This window comes from Nothobranchius furzeri, chromosome 17, assembly GCF_043380555.1.
Source record: "Nothobranchius furzeri strain GRZ-AD chromosome 17, NfurGRZ-RIMD1, whole genome shotgun sequence".
Classification (NCBI taxonomy): domain Eukaryota; kingdom Metazoa; phylum Chordata; class Actinopteri; order Cyprinodontiformes; family Nothobranchiidae; genus Nothobranchius; species Nothobranchius furzeri.
In genome coordinates, this window is record NC_091757.1 from 37449292 (window position 1) to 37464539 (window position 15248).

A 15248-nucleotide genomic window follows, 5' to 3' on the forward strand; every position below is an offset into this window, starting at 1 on the left:
GCTTCTCTCTTCTAGACAAAGTGCCTATGAATGATGTGTTCTCAGGTCTTAGGTCTATAGATTCTGCGCTTTGATGACGTCAGAAGAATATAAGCTTAAGACGACGCACGCCTCCTAATATGTAAATGAGCTTACGTAGGAGTCACGTGGTATGTGGAGCTGCGTCGTTCCTTTATATGTCAATGACAGTTGTAGTGCTAGCGCGCGTGCACGCAGACGCTGACGTTGACCCGGTGCTAGCGCGCGTGCGCGCAGTTCCCAGCGACGTAAATGAGCTGCAGGAGTGTTTCCATGGTTTCCTTATTAACTACCCAGAGGTTCGAAATGAAATTATGACCTGCGGCTAACTTTTTTCTTTTTATCAAAGGCAAGCAGGACCAAAGCGTAATCGACCGAGCCCGTTGTTAATCGGGGCGCTGGTATGTAAATAAGATCTCGCCCATCGTCTCGCCTCATGGTCGATGGTCGGAACAGGAGGCAACTGGTTTGAATGGCTTCACAATGCAAAGTTTTCTGAATAAAAAGCTCTAAAATGGATATGGTGAACCAGGCAATGACCAGAAATTCACCTTAATCATTTAATTCAGGTGGACTGAGCCTGTTGATCCATTTTCTTGGAAGAATCACTTGGCTAGATACCTAAAAATACATACTAAAGTTAAGCATCCTCATTAGCTGGTTTAAAATTATTCCTAGATCAAAGTTTAAAGGTTTGGTGCAACAGGCTTAGCTTTAAACTTGGTTTAGTGTGAAAATTAAGAGTTTAAAAGAGAGTTTAAAATGTAATCCCTCTAAATTTTAATAATTTAATGAAGTTTAAAGTTTAGTGCAATATAATTTTAATTGAAACCATTAAATAATTTGAATTTAAAGTTGTAGCAATTAAAACATATTAATTATGACCAATAAGATGTGATTATTCTGTATAAATTTGAAATGTCTATCTGATTGATCTTTGAATGTTTAATCAGAAGATTCTAGGATTCTTTACTTCTTTAGGGACCATAAACACACTTTGTATTAATTCAGACAGAGTCAGTAAATAGTTTATGAAATGAATTAAATTATTTTTCCTAAACTAACAATTTATACATGACAAGATATGAATAATGAGATGTTATGTGGTGGATGTGAGGTGTTGTGATGGAAGCTAGATGTTGTAGCAACCGTTCTTTGTATCTGAGAGAAATTGTGAAGTCTGGATGTAAAAGAATTTGTTTGGTTCTGAACTAGAGAGTTGGTTATTAAAAACAGCATCAGATGCAATCTGTCGTGCCAAGTTTATGCACCCTTGGTGTGGAGGTTCTCGTTTGATCCGGGGGTCTCGCGGGTCACTGCCGGTGGAGTGAACCTCTGATATCAGGAACCCAGTTCCGATAGGACCTGTCCTGTCTTGAGATCCCTCGAGGTGAAGGCAGGAAGCTGGAATGCTTATTTGCGTCTAAGGTTGATGTTTGCTCGGCTCTTAACAACCTACGTTACCTGGCCCGGGCCGAACCGGTACAGATGGGAATGGCCCATTTGAGAGCCGGTTGTCTGGTATCAGCCGCAGCGTTGCAGAGGCTTTGACAGGAGGTCAAAGGAGTTTGTTTCAAATGAGGTGTCTTTCCCGATTTGGCCGAATCAGGAGTTAGCTGCAAACTGAATTACTCGGGAAATAATTCTTGTTTTATTAAACTACTTTGTTATGAGTTCTGACTAAGTTTGGCAAATAAGAATTTGACACGTTTCTGAGTATTTTCCAACATCCCCCAGAAAGCCACGCCCTCCTCAGATACAAAAGGTTTTTAACACTTTGTGAATGAGAATGATCAAAACTCTTATGTGAGGTGCATTTTAACCTTAAAGGGGCATTATGGAAGTTTGACAACCAAAACATGTATAGAAATAATAAATTTCTTCTTCATACATTCTCCTGCAATGCCCTGGTCCTGTAGAATGAGCCCTGGCATTTTTATTGTGATTGCCTGTTTTTCTGTAAAATCACAGAAGAAGAGAGCTGCTCGGGTCGAGCAGGCTGCTTCATGCGCGTTCACGCTCAGGCATAGCCCTCCGAACCGTTCTTTGAACGTTCTTTCAGCTGTGATCAAGGATATAAATGATACAGATACAGGAGACATCACTGGCGGTTTAGCTTGCCTTGTAAGATTTCGGGCTTTCGTGCAGAAGACCTGGGTTGGATGTGAACATTGTTGTTTCTTTTTTACATTAATGATATATTTTTTTACAGTAAGATGCCCAAATTTTTATTTGAGACTCGCTGAATGACATTCAATTCACAGATAAAAAAGATGTGGGTTCAACTTTGCTTTTGGAACAATTTTTCAAGCAAGGGAAGGGAATGATCTGAGCACGCAGGAGAGCTGACCCATCTTAAACCTTTGTCGGCTGTGCTGAGGAGAAAAGTACAGAACCAATTATTTAATTAATTAGCTGCGCGTTCTCCTGTCCTCTGTCCTCCGGGCCACACACACACACACACACACACACACACACACACACACACACACACACACACACACACACACACACACACACACACACACACACACACACACACACACACACACACACACACACACACACACACACAAGGGACTGTCAGCTCTCAGCTTAGTCTCAGCTGTTATTGTCGTTAAGGAGTGTGCACGTACAGCACGCGCACCTCGTGCACGAGCCTCCTATTGAAGCTGCCTTACGCTTTTGGCCTGAGGGGGCAATCGCGAGCATAAAAATTCAAAACTCCGTAAAGTCCCTTAGTATCTCATTGTAATGTGTATGAGTTTAAACCATGATTAACTTGTTAAATTAAACACATAGTGATTTGTGATATAAATGTAAATTATTGAAAGAGCAATATTCACTTCAAATTCATTGATTTAAGCAAAGATTATTCAAACATTTCATTTAAACATCTGGTTCATTCATCACATATGATTATATAAGATTATGAGTTGTAAAAGTCACGGAGTCTTCACTTATTCAGAGTGAAGAATGTTGACTTCTGTAAGAATATTGCCAAACAGAAAATAGATTTATTTCTGTAGATGAAAGGTTATTATGTTGATCAATATATAGGTGAAAATTGACCCATTTGGCATGTTACAAAGTAAAACCTTTTTGATGCATTCTGGCATATGGGCCGGCTATTTAGTTTTATTCTGTGGCCGCCAGAGGGTGTATGATCTGATATTTTTCTAGTCTGAAGCCCAATCCAAAAACTTGCTCTGTGTTCTTCAGCAAAGTGCACTTGAAGAAAGTGTGCAGTAAGGCTTAGAGTGGGACACGAGTGCAAATAATTGCCAAATTGAGACAGGGAGGGAACATTGCATCATTGATTGCAATGCATGCCGGGATGCGGGTTCCTTGTGATACTTAAAAAAAATGTATTAACAACTTTCAAACAAATAATCTAACAATCATTTAAAATATTTTTTACATTCACTGTTGCTTTGTCTAAAAGTTTTAGAGCATCCTCAAATGAACTATTTCATTAGAAAATGCATATTTTCAGAAAAGGAACTTGAGCCTGTTCTCCTGCAGCAATGGATTGTGGGTAATGCACTTCACCCAAGTCTGCATAGATGCAGTCGGGGTCACTCGATTGAAGGGTGCTAGTGTGGAAGTGTGAGTATTGGGATTGGGCCATAGACATCACATATTGTGTGCAATTTCCTGTGGGACCGCCATGGAATCCACAGTGGCACCCATGCAGTTATGGGGTGCCATTTGTAAATTCAAACAGTTATAATTCATCAACAGTTTTTTTGGCTTATCGGTGAAAAATATTAGAGTTCATTTTTCAACGTCATAATTCCACCATGTTATTTAACAACTAAATATTTAATTTGGAGCTAAATAATTGAGTTTAAAATAGTTAGCTCCAAATTATTTTTCTAAATATATATTTAGATCCCAGCTAAACACCTATTTTGAAGCTAAACATTTACTTTTCAAACTCATTATTTAGGTTTGGCCCAAAACAAATGTTTATCTGGGATCTAAATATTTATATTGGAAAAATAAATATTAAATTTGGAGCTAAATCTTTCCAAATAAATTATCCGTCCATCCATTTTCTATACCTGCTTGTCCTTGCAGGGTCACGAGAGGGCTTGTGATTATCTCGAAGAGTCAATGAAGGTGGGGTCCACCCTGGACAGGTTGCCAGTTAATTACAGGGCAACACAGAGACACACAGGACAAACAACCAAGCACACACACACACACACACTCACATAATTTAGACAGACCAATAAATCTGACAGTCATGTTTTTGAACTGTGGGAGGAAGCTGGAGTACCCAGAGAGAACTCACGCATGCACAGGGAGAACATGCAAACACCTTGCAGAAGGATCCCAGGCTGGGATGTGAACCCAGGACCTTCCTGCTCCAAGGTAACAGCGCTAATCACTGCGCTAATGTGCAGCTCTCCAAATCAAATATAGAGCTAAATAATTTTGTTTACAAACTAACCATTTAAGTCAGACCTAAATATTTAGTTTTCAAACTAAACATTTAGTTCAAAAATTAATATTTATTTTATAAACTAAATATGTAGATCTGATCAAAATATTTAGTTTGTAAATAAACATTTTAACTAAATTAAATATTTAGCTTGCTAACAAAATATTTAGTGGGAACTTTAACATGTTTAAATTTATGTATAACATTGTGAAAATATGAAGTAGAAAAAATTAACTCCCATTTTTTTCCTTTTATGATAAACTAAATAAACCCCCAACAAACCCCGCTGTTCCCTTTCAGCTGATTCCCTCTGCACAACGTAGTGGAACTGGCTGAAGAAACATCTAATCACGCTGATTAGCCAAGGGGGTCCCCACAAGATTGTCTGTGCTGAGGATGTAATGTTAGCAGAATTATACTTGTTATATTGACGTAATAAAATACCAACAACACGCCCTACAGTATAATTCAAGCTCTATAAGTTATACCTTTGCATGTCTGTGTAAAGTTTGTAAATGTTGGGGTTTGGCATTCTGGACACAGGCAAGGATTTTCCTTATAAGGAAAAAAGTTTGGGAACCACAGCTTTAGACAACAGATCAAAACTGCCCCACAATGAAATTCATGATGTTGATAAAGACGGTTCGGTTGGGTTAGGGTCTAGTACATGTTGTGAAATAAATAAATAAATAAATAACTGAGCAAAATAATAAACACCACAGAAAACAAATATTTTTCAATGAGAGTTGAATAATTTACCAGTTTGAGGTGAAAAGGGACCTTTTTAGGTTTTTGATCTTTGCTCTAAAATTATTTTATACCTCTCTTCAAAACGTTATTTAACTTTTAGAATTATTTAATTCTGTTTGATCACAGATGGATGGTTTCAGCAGCACAAAATTATTCAGCATCATTTGTAGTTTTAGGCTGTGGGGATCAGAGGGTCTTTCATCTTCTTTATCTTGTGCTTATTTTATCTCAGGGATCTAATCTTTTAAAATTTATTTTTGTTCTCAATAATCCATAGAATGATAAACTAGTAAACTAACAAATGTAAAAAATTTAAATCAAGAATTTCAGCATGTGTGTCACGTGTCATCCATGTGGGGGTGCTGCAGCGCCCTCAGCACCCCCTCTTCCCACGGTCTCTTGACTTCCACAGAGCTTTCAGGCACCGTGTGTGTGTGTGTGTGTGTGTGTGTGTGTGTGTGTGTGTGTGTGTGTGTGTGTGTGCGCGCGCGCGCTCCCCGGTCCGCAATGGCAACAGGCAGAGGAAATAAGTGAAGAGAAAAAAGAAAAAAAAAGGAAAAGATTTGACAACATGGCGCTCTTTCCTTGAGGAAACTTTCTACCGAGCGTCACATAGCACATAGCACTCTTTGCGGCTTTCCTTTGCGTTTGTTGAGTTATCAAAGTGGACTTTTTTCACTGGCCGCAAACGGAGCTTTTCTCGATGCGCAAAAATCCGACCCAAGAAGTCCGCTACAAGCCTGTGATGAGATGAAAAGCTTTCGCACATACAGTCATACAGGATGGAGAAACAAGCGACTCTGAAAGAAAAGGTAAACACGTTTTCAAAAGCAGCTTTTTGTGTCACGCAAGCTGTCAGTTTGGAACTTTTGGGCTCGTTTTATTGGCCCCTTTGATGCCGCTCCTGAGAGGGAAATGAGCGCATAAAATAATCCATGTTTTGTTTTCACATCTTCGTGATAGATGTTTGGGCTCTCCAAACTTAAGTGTGATCTTGCAGAAGTGAGATAAAGCAATATTCTTCATAAAACACAAAGAGGATGGTCTATGTTGCACATTTCCAAATAGAAGTATTAATTCTGTCTCCACTTTTTGATCCCGTTTGGAAACGTGTCCTCTTTCTGCAAACTCATGATCTTCCTTTGCCCACATGCATGAGGCAGCCTCCACTGTGCTGCTGCTGCACATTCACGAGAAAACAAGATATAGTAGCATGATTTTGAGCCTGAAAAGCACTACTAATGAATCATTCTGCTGACACATTGCACAGTCATGGTGGAAGACAGTACACCCAAGGTGTTCTAGCACCAAACCCTTCTTCCTGCTGACTACATATGGCAACATTATTTATAATTCAGATTTTCGTCTATGCAAAACCATTGTATGTTAACTTAGAAATCAAACCGTTTAATAAACATTAAGGAGATGTACATCCAAGATTTTGCCAGAAATCAAATAACTCAAACTGCAATTCAAACGTTTTGTCTCTAATGGTGAACCGACTTGATCTCCAAAGCCCTCATTTTGCTTGGTTCTCCTCTGTGGGCCTCTGGAAGCAATTACCAAGCCTGCCATATCCCAGAATTCAGTTGGAGGAGGTGTGGTGAGAGGTAAAGTGGACTCTGGTCTGAGAAAGCCTGAGTTGGATTTTGTTTTGTTTCAGTAAAACAGATCAAACTGTCAGTGTTCATTCCTCACACCACTCCCCTACATGGTGTAATTAGTGAGTCAGTATTGGTCAGAAGAGATTACCAGATGTCTATTTACCATCTCCTGCAGATTGGTGAAGAGCTGCAGCCATGACTGTTGCTGAAACCCACAAAGCAGGCCTGAGTCTGAACCAGGGTTGATCAGATTATTGGAAATTATACACAATTCAGTTTTGCTCTACTTACCTGTTTTCTTTCTGCCATGTCAAATTTTGGTGGCTTTGTTTTGAAACAATAGTTATTGGAAGTGAAATACTTCCTGGCTTTGAAAAAACGAGTATCAACCATGTAGCAGGAGATACTAATAATCGTCTGATTATTACCTTTGCACTAAAGTAGCCCTTCATGTGCAGAAGCCACCTAGCAGGGAGTAGTTTAAGAGCTGTTGCAGAAAATTGTGATTTACTCTCATATCTTCACTAGATAGTAAAGATTCACGGATGATGAGGCGTTGTGACACTTTCCTTTGATCCAGAAATATAGTTCTGACAATAACAATGTCCCTGTGATCTGCTTTAACTACACTCTGATGCTGTAATGTCTCACTTCCCTGGAACATAATCCATCCATCCATTATGAAAACCTGCAGGGGGCTGGTGCCTATCTCCAGCAGTCACTGGGCAGACAGGCAGGGTACACTCTGGACAGGCTGCCAGTCCATCGCAGGGCAACACAGAGACATGCAGGACAAACAAGTGCACACACACTCCCACCTAAGGACTTTTTTGGACTGTGGGAGGAAGCTGGAGTACCCAAAGAGAACCCACCCAGGCAAATGGAGAACATACAAGCCCCACGCAGAACGGTTAGGGTTTGAACCCAGGACTTTCTCGCTGCAAAGCAACAGTGTGCTACTGTACACACTTTATCTCCAGTTTTATAAACTCAACAAGCTGGGTCGTCTTTTTTGCCCTGCTACTGCTGTTTCAGCACCAAACAGACCCACCACTGTTGTCAAAGCCACACTTCGGGTCATATGTTTTATCCGACCGTAGTCAGGCCCTAATATTTCTGCTTAACAAAGCATAAATCATAAATCTCCCCTCATGGATATTTGCTCTGGAGTTGCATGGCTTTTCTCACTTAGTAGGGCTATTTTATGCCATGGCAATTGATTTTGTCCTCAGCTTTGTTCCACAGAACCAGAACCTGGGCAATCCCCCGCTGCCACCATTTGTTGTAGCAGAGATTCACCTTCTTGATTCAAATCTTCTTTAAGACAAAAAAAAAAAAGGGTACAACTTAGCTTTTTGTTATTATAAAAGGTTAATTAGAGTAGGATTTTAACTGGGCCTCATAGACATGAACACGTAGATGCGCCATTGGGCGATGGAGGGTGTAACAGTGTTGCCGCCATATTGGATGGGTTCTTTACTCTCCAAACCAAACTGGAATCAACTCAGAGTGAGCAACTATGCCCGTTTTTTGTGCAGCCTATGGTTGCAACAACCGGCGTACTATTGAAAACAGATCACGTGGGATTACTAGTGACTTCCCTAGCCTACCTGTTGGAATTTTATTATTTCATTTATTTGCATTAATTTAATTTAATTATATTTTTATTATCATGCTATGCCATATGTCTGATTTTTGTGAAAAAGCATAATGTGTTTTTTGTTGGCTAAACACCTTCCTCAGTAAAAATAAATGCACTGGGGGCGAATGGAGACCCATCCAACATGGCGGCCCGCTGCGACGCCAGCTCCAGTAGGCAGCACCAGTCCATGTCATGCCTGTGTGTATGATGTCTGTGCTAGGCCTGATATGCTGTGTCACTGTGGCAATCTGTGGTTTGAAAGCAGAAAATACGACTCCAGCCTTCCTGTTTTAGGTTTAACTAAAATGTTTACATCAGATATTAATGATGCCACAACAGAAAAATGGAACAAAGTGGAACAAAGACACTAGCTCAGTTATAGCCATGGTCTGGAAATGAGGTCAGCTCATAAGAATGATGTTTCATTTGCAGCTCTGAAGGGTGACATTTATTTAGCAGCTAAAGAGCTGCTGCGTCTCTGATAATACTTTGCTTCAGATGGAAGCGGGATGGGTGAATGGCACACACTTTTTTTTTCTTTCTCGACCCTTTCTTCAGATTTCAGTCTTCGGCTCTCGGACTGTGGGGAGACCGGCCCAGCGCGCTTCCGGAGACGACAGGGCGGGGTACGCTCTCAGCAAGGCCCAGTTCATGGAGAAAGTGCAGCAGAGCAACGAGGCGTGTCAGAGAGGTGACTTCCAGGAGGCTGTCCGTTTGTACGGCGACGCGCTGCAAGCCGACCCTCAGAACTGCATCCTGTACAGTAACCGCTCAGCAGCTTTTCTCAAACTGGGCCAACACCAAGCAGCTCTGGATGACGCCGAGAAAGCCTGTGAGCTTAATCCCAAGTGGCCGAAGGTGAGTGTACGTTAACTCTTCAAACTCTGAGCTCTGAGCTTAGAAAGGAACATTTTTGCAAAAATAAGTGCATAAATTCTAAGATGATAATTTTCTTAAAATATTTCAAAAGGAGACTTTTAAATGAAAAGAAATTCTACATTTCCAGAGAAATTCTTTGATGTTAAATCACCTGAGTTATGTCAGAGTTGCACTAGAAGTAACTGATGATTTATCTTCGGTTTAAACCGCTTCAAATTCCAATCACACTTCCACTCCTCAGCGGCATTCCTGTGGCGGCTGATCAATACAAACTTTTCTTAGCTCTTGTCTTTGATCTTGTCTGGGCCACGAGCGCTAACCTGTGATAGATTTCACATTACTCACCCGCAGAGATCACTGGAAGACCAATTCCTCCCAGTGATAGAAATGCATCGATTTCACAATTTAGCATGGAAGGATACTTTTGTCTTTCAAGTGAGAGATTGATGATTATGTGGTGGAGTGGTATCGATGATAATTTGTCGCTACCATGATGCATCAGTGGCCACCTCTTCTTTGATCTGGGGCTGCACGTCTACACGCACTCATGTAGGTTTTCTCACTCCGGGTTATATAACGCTGTGTAACATTTATTCTAACCATAATTCAAGTTGCCATGTCTGTTCCTTTGCATTAACATAAAAAAGACAATTTTAGTAAGATTTCGCCTCTTCTCAATGGCTGTGAAACCAAACTATATTATTACTTATATTTTGCTTTTTTATGTGCTGTTTGAGTACAATGAAGTCTTTGTGGTGTGATTGGGGGATGGTTGGTCTAATCTAAGCGGTGTAGCTCTGGATTTACTCTCTGACACCTTCAACTCACAAACTCAAATGTGGATTATCAGACTTTGTGTCAGCATGTAGCTTGACCTGTGTGCTTTACCTTGTGACATGTGGCAAAAGGATTATCAGATCCTGGGACTGATATTTGCGTCTAATGACTAAATCAACACTAGGGGTCACTCTTGTCCAAGATAAGCATTTTTGTTGCATCATTTAAAAAATACACTCAGCTCAATGAATTTCCCAGAGCTTTTTCTAAATTTAGAGGAGCCAAAAAAAAGCCAAACTTTTTATACGTGGCAAATTTGAGACATTATTTAGTCTTTACCATACTTGTTAATTATTTCTTGTATGTAATTTTGTCTGTTTACATCCGTTTGAGTAATCCATCTGGATTATATATGTTTTATGTCTTCTATTCCATAAACGTAGGCTGAGAGAACCTGTTAGTGATGGAGGTCTGCTTTTGGCCTGGAGAAAAGAGAGGCTTGGTGTTGTGCAGTCCATCTGCTGTGTCTGGATGTTTGATGAAGGAAAAGGGATTAAATCGCAGGAGTGTGCTGGCATTCAGATAGTCTGTTGTGTGTGTGTGAGTACATAATATCATCAATCATACCTCCCTATGACTGCACTTCTGCACCGGCCCATCAACCAGTGACAGGCGTGGTGTTGCCGCCCCAAGCTCCGGCGAGCAGCCCACTCTCCTGAAGCCCACAGCCAGCCTATAAAGGAACTCCCTGTCTAATCTGTCAGCTCTTTGCACTTTTAACTGCCAAAAAACACATTCTGAGAGAAGAAAGAGAATACGTGCAGTTAAATGACCCAAGACAGCTTTAGGCCCTTCTTGCCTCTTTTTCTCACTGAATGTAAAAAGCTCAAATGAGGACAAAATAGAGCGTTGTTTCGTCAACAAAGAGCTGCACACTTCTGGCGTCTGAGTCGGGCGTAGGAGGGAAACAAAATCCGCGGTGTGTGACCAGCTCCTCTTCCTGTGCTTTATTAATTTTGAACTACAAAAGGAACGCTGCCATTTCAGGCGTCTAGGTGTGTGCCATTTATCAGTGATGGAAAAGCTTTCAGCATCCGTTTGCAGTTAGCGCAGTGGCTCTGAAGTTGTTTGGTTTGGGTCAAGTGCCTGTAAGATCCACATGAGCGACTGAGCGAGAGGATTGGACTGTTTGTAGACTGAACCCCAGTCAGTTCGGCTCCTCCATCTGGTCCCTTCATTTCAGCGCCGCTGTTCCAGTGACATGTTGAACAAACAGCTCTCTCTGCTATCACTCTCATTCTCTGGCACTGACAGGAGGGTTTCCAGGGAACTGGAGCTGCAGTGTCGCGGGGGGAACAGCATTTGCATAGCTTCAGATTATGGGCCATGATGATGTTTATCAGGGGTATTCAGGCTCCCTAATTCTTATATACAAATGAACCCTACTAGTTAGGGATGTGTATTGGTGAAATTCTAGCAATATGATACGTATCACGATACAGGGGAGACGATACAATACGATATATTGCCATATCGATATTTTCTTACATCCCTACTACTAGCAATGATCCATCACTTTTCAATTTTTTATTTAAACGGGATTTCAACACAAATTTTACTTCACAATATAATATTTATTTAAATCAACACAAAATGTCCATTACATCCCAGTGGACGGGCCCTGGCTTAAACTGAGACAATGAGTGTTTGCTCAGGAAAAGGTCACAGCATGTGGAGAAAGGGGGCTTTAATTACAGCAGCACCGTATTATGTGTTTGTGCTGGGAGTGGAGGCTGACACCCTGATGGTGCAGAAAGCTTCGGTTTCTTGTCTTGCAGGGGGATGACAATGGATTTTGTTGCTGTACATGAAGAAAAGATTCTCTGTATGGTTTTGATTTGAAGAGCTCTTTGCCACTGTGAGCCATGCTCTGCTTTTCATGTAGATGAAAACCACTCGGGTGTAATGCCTCCCTGTTGGTATGACAGTCCGTTAAACCAGCGTGCATCTCGGTATGTGTAAAGAAACATGTTTTCTTTCCTATGAGTGCCTTCATTTCTTGTCCTTCATCTAAGATCCCCTAAAACATAAAAATGTGAAGGAATTTACCAAATTAGCAGCCAATGAGGAAGATAATCATATTGTTTTTATGACCTGTAAAAGGATAAATGTGGACTAAAGTAGTGGTAGACTTTGCAGTGAACGTTGGACAGTCTTGTGAAGAGAATGATTATGGACGACCCTGAGCATTCTCTTCACAAGACTGTCCGACAACGGAAGAGTGTCTTCAGTCAGAGGCTTCTTCAGTTTCGCTGCAACACTGACCGCTACTGAAGATCCTTCCTGCCAACAGCCATTGTAATATACAATAACTCTTTGATGACTTGATTACTATTATTATTCTGAGCTACTACAGCAATCAATTTCCCTCTGGGATTAATAAAGTATGTTTGAATTGAATTGAATTGAAACAGCTACAATGATGTGAAATCATGTATGCCTTTTTATACTTGAGAACACGCTTCATTAAAGACCAAGTTGCAGGTAAATTTATTTTTTCTAATTCATATAAAATGCTGTTCAAAAAATACAATTTGAAATGCTTATTGTGCTCCGGTAATCACAGAATCGTCGGCTAGCAGTGCCTACACCACGCTCAGGACAATCCAGACTCTTCTCATGCATCGTTCCACAAATGTGGAATGACCTTCCAAGCACTACCAGAACAGGAGCTTCCTTCTCAATTTTCAAGGAACTCCTGAAGACCCTGCTCTTTAGAGAGCATCTTCTTAACTAGCACCCTGCCTGCACCCGTCCCCCCCTCTCTACCGTCCACTCCTTGTTCCCTACTCTCCATGACTGATGTCGAGTTGTTGTTGTTGTTGTTGTTAGCCTCAAGGGCAATATGCCGATTATCACTTGTAAGTCGCTTTGGACAAAAGCTTCTGCTAAATACATAAACATAAACATAAACAAATTAACAATCACAGACACATTACCGCTGCTCATGAAAAACACAACAAAATAGGAACAATATTTTTTCTCCTTTATAACACGGTGGCAGGACGACCAACACTACATCTACAGAATATCCGGTTCTGCAACGCTAATACTAGCTAGAAAATAAATATTAACATTGGAGATTTATTTCATGTTCAGTTTTTATTTCTGTCCTGTGCCATAGCAGTGCCAAAGCTACAAATGTTTAGTTACGATTCCTGCTCATGGGGAAAGAAATATTTGCTTCTGATTTTGTTCTGTTACCATTGAGTTAAGTTGCTATATTCAGTTATTTACCAAGGCACTTAAATGTTTCCAACATACACAAAAGACAAACTGACATACATACTATATTAGAGCCACAGCTGTACAGTATTTTTATGCGATCAGTATATGAATTAGTCCATTTTCTATATTTTAAAAGATTTTTATGGATTAATTAGCAAAAATTAGCTTACGAGGGAAAGTTTTTAGCAAAGATGTGATGCAAAAAAGTTAATCTACAACTTTTAATGAATGTAATTGAAAAGTTTTCACATATATGACATGATTGAGTAACATTATAGAGAAAGTGACTAAATATCATTTGTGTAAAAACACTTACGCCTTTGCCTGTTGAGTTTTATATTTATCCAGACCTCTAGCTGAAATTGATCTAATTGGTTAAAAAATATTGTTCTGTAATTTTCCTCTCCTAGGAATGAACACGGGACAAAACAAGCAAACAAAAACAACTAAGCTAATTCATCTGCAGGAGTGACAGGAGCATCGTAAAGAAAATGAGCAGGAAAAAACTGGAGGGAAAATGATTGATTCATTATAATATTTATGACCAAAAATAACAGTTGCTGTTTGACGGCATACACAGTAAAGTCTGCAGTTCCAACCTTTGTAGTGTAATATTGCAGCTGTGGAGGATGGTCTATGAATAAAGCTTTGATATGTTGAAAATATACAGATAATCGCCACTGTTTCCTCTTGAAGAGGTGTGTTCAGCTTTAAAAAAAATTCCCTGACAGCTTCAGTCCTCCCACTGCTGCCTGGCTGTTTTTCAGCGTAGCTCCAGAGCTCACCGCGGAGAGAGTAGAGTCATGAACCACTAATGAGAGGGTTCCGTTGTGCTTCTACCCAGCCGAGGCTTGACCTAATGAACAAATCAAATGAATGGCATTTAATTATAGGCCAGAGAGACCGGCGTGGACGGAGGGTTGGCGCTGGTGGGCACAAACCTGAAATTATTTGTCTGGAAAATCTGTGAAATGAGCGGCAGCAGTTAAAATCTGGCTTTTTCCTTTCAGAAGGCCCCTCCGGTTAAGCAGTGCAGCACATGTGCACAGGCCGTGATGGGGGAAAATGACCACACACAAACACACACACATGCACGCACACACTGAAATCTGCTGTTTTGATTTCAACACCACTTCCTTCCAGCTATGTCAGTCTTTACACAGATGAGAAGGAACTAATCCTGAGCTGCAGTTGTCAGTTTGCTTAGCACCGCTGAGCCTTTCTACTTTGTATCCACAACAAAGCTCCAGGAAAACCGTAAATCCTACAAAAGGGGGCTTTCTTCCTGGATTCTGGATTGGAACTGATTTTATAGTCTGAACCCTTCATCAATACAGGAAAAAAGGTTATTGAGGATCAGTGACCTGAAAAAAAAATCACAGAATGTGATTATTTTACAAAATTTGGAGGGAAATCCCCCCACACACCCTTTCCATTCATGAAGAGCATTAAAAAGTCCTTCTGTGAGGTCCAGACGACCAGAGAAAAAAGAGATAATGAAAGGCTTCTCCCACACTGGTTAATGTGAATGTTATTTATTCCAATATCATAATAACACTGAAGCTATGCATAGCAGGGCTGCAAAAAGAAACACACTGCTCCCTGAAAAGTAAATTGAAGTATGTCTGCAGTTTGTTACTGATTGTAAGGATCAGCCAGAAAAAGGTTGGAAAAGTATTTTGTGGACGGATGGGAGTAACATAGTACTTTTTCCCCCCTTTCAGCCGATAATAGAGGTGATGTGGAAAAGAAAACTGCATCAAATAACAGACGTCTTTAGTTTCTGAGTAACTTGGCATCACTGTGAGGGCCGTGCAGCAAGACAACAGGCGGAAAAGTC

General features: G+C 40.5%; 1 protein-coding gene across 3 annotated transcripts in view; it reads left to right on the top strand.

The window, feature by feature from the left end:
• Window positions 1-15248, top strand: part of LOC107393710 (tetratricopeptide repeat protein 28) — a 264696-nt gene that overhangs the window by 13246 nt on the left and 236202 nt on the right. For 2 of the 3 annotated variants that reach the window (XM_054731384.2, XM_054731385.2), the window contains exon 3: window positions 9023-9322. In XM_054731384.2, the coding sequence (XP_054587359.2) occupies window positions 9023-9322 (300 nt within the window). Of the gene's footprint in view, window positions 1-5840; window positions 6031-9022; window positions 9323-15248 lie in introns of those variants that run through there. The other variant, XM_054731386.2, reaches the window with a different exon arrangement.